At 33.2% G+C, this 6,013-nt stretch overlaps 1 protein-coding gene across 1 annotated transcript; it reads right to left on the bottom strand.

Moving 5' to 3' along the window:
- Positions 1 to 1,120: 1,120 nt before the first annotated feature.
- On the bottom strand, positions 1,121 to 4,975 carry LOC145068123 (Restriction endonuclease, type II-like superfamily protein). Its single transcript, XM_079015104.1, is given in 2 exon segments — positions 1,121 to 1,990; positions 4,841 to 4,975. Coding segments are annotated over 2 exon segments (1,005 nt in total).
- Positions 4,976 to 6,013: the final 1,038 nt, after the last annotated feature.

Genomic DNA, 6,013 nt, shown 5'->3' with positions numbered 1-6,013 from the left:
CAGATTCTTCTTTTCAAGTGCATGGAACGCCATATAAGTATGGTTATTATCTGGTCGATGGAATCTATCATGAGTATGCTGTGTTTGTTAAATCGTTTTCAGCTCCGCATGGTTCTAGACGAAAGAAATTCAAGAGAGCTCAAGAAAGAGCTAGGAAGGATGTTGAGCGTGCTTTTGGAGCTCTGAAGAAACGGTGGTTCATATTGAAAAAACCAGCAGCTTATTTGGGCGAGGAAAAACTTCAAGAAATCATGTATACATGTATTATATTGCATAATATGATTATTGAAGACGAAGGAAGAGCGATATGTGCGTTTGACGAGGAAGAAATCATACCAGAGACACAGCCAATAGAAATTGGTGGCGAAGAGTATATAAACAGGAGAGCAGAGATACGTTGCACCAAAACATTTCACAATCTTCGCAATGACTTGGTGGAACACATTTACGGGGTTCAAAACCTTAACCTTAATTTGGATCCACCGGATGACCCCGAAGACGAGTTCTCGGAGAACGACTTTATGTAGTTTCCTTTAGTTATTTTATTTATGTTTTTTAAGTTTCTAGGGTTATTTAAATGTCATGTGTGTGGTTTTTTTTTGTTTTGTTTTTTTTTTTGGTAACGCAATGTACTGTTTTTTTTTTCAAGTAATGAAGAATTATGTTTTTTTTTATTAAAATAGAAGGTATATTAAATTAAATTCGTTAAAAAAAAAGAAGTTTTATTAAATTAAAATACTAAAAAAAAACAAAAAATAAAAGAAATGAAAAGTGTGGCACCACACCCTTGGTGTGGCAAGAAACCACACTTGAGTGGTAAAAAGTGACATGGCGCTAATGTGGCGGGGGAAGGAGTGCGGTTTCGGTGGCACCACTCCCTCCAGCCTAACAACATTGTTTTTTAGTAAGACTGTTGTACTTTAAAGAATCTAACCATTACACCATTGTACTTTCAAATTTTTTTTCTTATTACAACATTATTTGAAAAATCTATCAAATGCTTCGCAATTCATGACATTACTATTAATTGGTCATATTTTTTAAAGTACAAACAGAAAAAAAAAAAAAAAAAAAGTAGAACACTATAATAAACCAATCAATCAAAATACATTGGTTAACATTATCTGAAAAACTCAACATGTCCTGCAATTTCTCGACATAAAAGCTTCGATTCATTTGCCAAGTCTATGCTCCTATGGATCACAAATCCCGTTTCTTTATGTATCGACATTGGTTTAAATTTCTTAACTTCCTCCTTATTTCCCATAGCCAAAACTTCTCTAGCGGGGACCACATCATCCCACCAAAATTCCAGTAAAATCCCACGAATCAAAATTCAATATTCTTGACTCCTACAAACACGAAATATCGTACTCCCATTTGGTGTCCAACAATACAAATCGACCCAATCTCTATCCATAACTTCCATTTGACCTTGAATTTGAGGCATATAATAAAAGGGCATTTTCGTCCAAGTTAAAGCTAGTTACCGTTTCCCTTTGTTAAACGGACATTTGACTTCAAGAATCCCTAAATTAGGGGGAACCCCAAGAAGCCCATCTGGGGATGCCCCAATCCAATTGTAATTATCATCTGAATGCGTTGCAAATCCCAATGAAGTTACTTCACGACCTGTTATGCTTTTATATTTCTCAATTGCTGCTGGCTCATTGTATACACCCCATTCCATGGCGCGTGTGATTGTAGCCTTCGAGTCTATAGGGAAGACTTTTTCATGCCATAGCTCATACCTTCGGTTGCCTTTCCAAAAACCAAGGGCAGTGCTGAAGGTACTTGTGGTTAATTTGTCCCTTCGGAGGGCAAACCATTCTTCTGAACGTTGGGCTGGGGAGAGTTGACTAGTCAAAGTCAAAGTCAATGGGTTTAGAAGGTCAACTTGAAAGTTCTTTCGTTTTGATAGGTGAATTGATGGTGTTTTATGGTGGATATTGCGGAAACTAATGAAGCAAGAATTTGTCATTGCTAAAGCCTACAAATGGAAGATTGATGTTATAGGTAAATAAGAAAAAGAACTCATTATTGAATTTTGTGAAAAACTAACCTTTTTTTTTCACATCGCACGTCGAAACACCCCCTTTGCATTTATGTGTAAAGGTTTTTTGACTTCAATTGCAAAGCTATAATTCATTCATATATCAAGTAAAATGGTCGATGTATCAATTATCGTCATTTCATCTTGTTAATTTTACTAAAAAAAACAACTAAAAGTAGCAAAAGAACATTTAGACCACACACAGAGGCAGAAAATGAGAAGTTATCCAAGATAGATCTACAAATAGCTACATTACAATTAAAAAAGCTTAATTTATGCGAATGAATACCCAAAAAGATAACAAATTACAAAACTGAAATAATTTCCTGTTAATTGTCTACACTTATAGGAAGTACTGAAATGAGGATATATGACGAAAACCCATGAAAAAGGTGGTCTGGTAGCTTCACAAGAAAATAAAAGAAATTTATGTTCTTGAGTTTTATTAAGGGAAGTGATTCGTACATAACATTTCTTTTGCCATACACAACAATTCATGCATTATATAGTTGTACAATATAACATTTTAAAGCAACAATTGTTATGTACGGAGAAAAATTGTTGTGTACGGATCAACTCCTTTTCATTAAAGAAGGGAAGTGGAAAGAAGTGAAGGAAAATGAGATGATCACTTTTCCTCCTAACTTTCCTTCCGATTTGAAAAGATTTGGAAAGAAAGAACAAAATTATTCATTTTATTTCCCACTTTTCTCTAACTCGGGAACACAAAATAAAATTTGGCGTTCCTTTCTTTTCTCTTCTTTTTTCTCATGACTTTCCTTTTCTTCTCTTCCTTTCTTTTGTTAAACTCGGGAACGAGGCGGAAATGTATGGAAGTAAGTAGAAAAATAATAGAAATAGATATTCTGAGTTTTATTAAAGAAGAAAGCTTAAAAAAATAGGAATTGTGAGTTTTATAAAAGAAATGCGTATTATGAGTTTTAATAAAGAAGGAAGCTAAAGAAAAGGAAGGAGAAATCATTTTCTCTTCTAACTTCCTTAATAATTTAGAGTGATTTAAAAAGAAATAAACAAAATGTTTAATTTTTTTTTTCAATATTTTTTCAATTTGAGAATAGAAAATACAATTTTTTTTTCTTTCTCTTTTTTTCTTTTCTTATTTTCCTTTCCATTTTCGTTTCTTTGCTAAAACTCAGAAACTAGAGGTAAATCCATTTGCTTGTTAGTTTATACAAGTTTTCTATTAAATACTTAGAGTAAATTACCAAAAGGCTTCTTACCCAACGGTATCAGGTGTTATCCTTATTCCTTGAAATCGAGGGTTCAAGTCCCGTTAGGGACATAGGAGAATTTAAGAGTAGTTTATAGGAGTTGAGTTGATTTGTCGTTTAGAAATAAATAATTAGGGTACATTACATCATTCTTCCATTGTGCATGTGTCAAAACACACGTTTAGTCCCTATTTTCAAAAATTAATTTGGACCGTCTCTGAGTTTGTTTTTTCTTGCACGCTTAATCTCTATTGACATGAAATGACAAGTTTATCCTTAAAAATCTTTTTTTTCATTTTTTATTTTTTTACTTGTTTAAAAAATAAAAAAATAAAAAAATAAAAAATAAAACAATTATCCTCACCACCGTGTATACCCTCTGTATCCTTCTCTTATTCTGTCACTACCACCTCCTAATTATTCCAGCGACACCACCCATCACCTCTACGTCACAATCTAGTAGCTTATATTTCATTTCATTTGAAACCCTCTCATATTCATATCTAGAGCTCTAGTAAATATCTAGAGCTCTAGTAAATAAGGTGGTCTGGTAGCTTCACGAGAAACCACTATTCTCTCGTAAATTTATACATATAATGATTGGTAATGTAGTTAATAGATTGCTAATGTAGTTAATAGATTCAGACCACAAATCAAAATCGATGCTAAGATCCACACACAAAAAATTTCCGAAATCAAAGTCAATGATGAGATTAATGCTGAAATCCCCCAAACATGTAGAATCGGACCTGTAGAAACCACCGCCTTCATCTTTGTGAGTTTGGTTTCTAGAAACCACCGCCTACATACGTTTAATGTTCACATCAATACCCTTGTGTTCACATCAACATGGTCTCGTTTGCATCTGAACCCAATCCGATTGCGACTCAATGCGATCAATCGCAACATATCGCATTTGAACAATAACACATTTCATCAATGCGAATCACATTCATACCCAAAAAGCTTTAAACTTTCGATTCAACCTTTGTAATCCATTTTTCGCACATTCACAGTCAAAATATAAGTTTCGTCTTTCCCAAAAAGCTTCAAACTTTCGATTTCCAGTTCTTCTTCCCATTCCACCATTCATTAACGAAAATTGATCACTTGAAACGAAAATCGATAACCCATTCTTCAACCACTTGATATCGTGCACCCTTCACAATATTTCGATCATTGGCACTCGACCAATCTTCTCAACTTTCCAACGAAAATCAAAACTTTCGTTCTTAAAACCTTCTTGACAAAAATCAAAATGCGTTATCAGTCATCGAATACTCCAAATTGACACTCGTTACGAGCACGCAACAACCTCATTACAATGACAAATATCAACTTTTCGTATCGATATCAAGCATACTTCAACTACTCGATATTTGACCATTTGCTTATTTCAAAAGTAATTGTCTTCATCTTCAAACCATCGATGTTGACATTTCTGATTTTCAGTTTCGACATCAAAATCATCATGGAACCACAATCAAAAAATCAATTTCAACACCGAAATCTACCATTGGATTCCCCATCCTCACATCGAAAACATCATAAACACCAAATTTTCCACTTTCCAACTCTTAATCAGATCAAAACGCCGAATTTCATCATGTTCTTCATCATCTTCAACTATTCTTGAGTGTTCATTAAACTCAAACCAATCGCTTTTCAAATCATCTTCATCCATCACCATTTTTGATTATCATTTAAGCACATGAGTTCAATTACCAAATATTAATCGATTAATAAGAATATTGTTAAGATGAAAGACTGAATCGACTAAAGGAGATTCAATGAAGATGAATCATTCAATGAATGACAACAATGAACTCAGAGAATCGAAAATGATAACAACTCAATCAAGAACAACTTACTCATGGTGAGTTGCAATGAATCAAATATTTCAAAGATATCGATTAATTGAGTAAATAAATCGATGAATCATAGAGTTCGAATGATCAAAAATCACGATCGTATCAAAAGACGTCAACAAAATAAATTTTGGGCTAAAAATTATATATGAAAAGTATTGGACACATTGTTTGGGCCAAGAAGATATGATGATGAACAGTAAAATAATAAAAGATTTTGGGGTTAGCTTTTGAATAAAACAAATTGAATCATCAAAATAGAAGTGAAATAAATTTGATTCAATCGAATTCAAAATGATTCACAGTCGATAATTAAAACTCGATTCAAAGTCGATAATTAAAACTCGATTCAAAGAGACTTTGAATTACAAAGATAATTGGATCAAAAAATTTAGAATTAAAAGAAAATAGATCTAATAGAGATACTTACCAAAAAAATTTGAATCTTTAGGCCGATTACACATGAAATTCTTTCCATCTAGGATCGTTGATCTTGAAAAAGTTGTTAAACCTTCAAAATTAAGCTTTGATACCACATGTAGGATCCCAATGAAGATGAAAAATGTGGAGTTGAAGAATCAATGCATAATCGATAAGATCCGATCTAAAGTCTAAGCACAATTTGTATAGATATGGGAGAAAGTATAAAAAATGTAAAAGAATGTGTTTGGTTACTATACTACACACACACACACACTCTCTCTCTCTCTCACACACACACAAGACTAGAAATCTATACAATGAGATATCTCTCAAACCTATACATGAAAACTATACAAGTATATAGACAAGCTCCACCCAAAAACCTATATCACAAAGGGAAAGCCTAAGACATCATCCAATGAAGAGCTTTGGACCGT

Source organism: Lactuca serriola, chromosome 8 (assembly GCF_051521515.1).
Source record: "Lactuca serriola cultivar US96UC23 chromosome 8, Lser_US96UC23_V15, whole genome shotgun sequence".
In the NCBI taxonomy this organism is placed as follows: Eukaryota; Viridiplantae; Streptophyta; class Magnoliopsida; order Asterales; family Asteraceae; genus Lactuca; species Lactuca serriola.
Note: the sequence above shows the minus strand (reverse complement) of the source record. Positions and strands in the feature narration are given on the sequence as shown.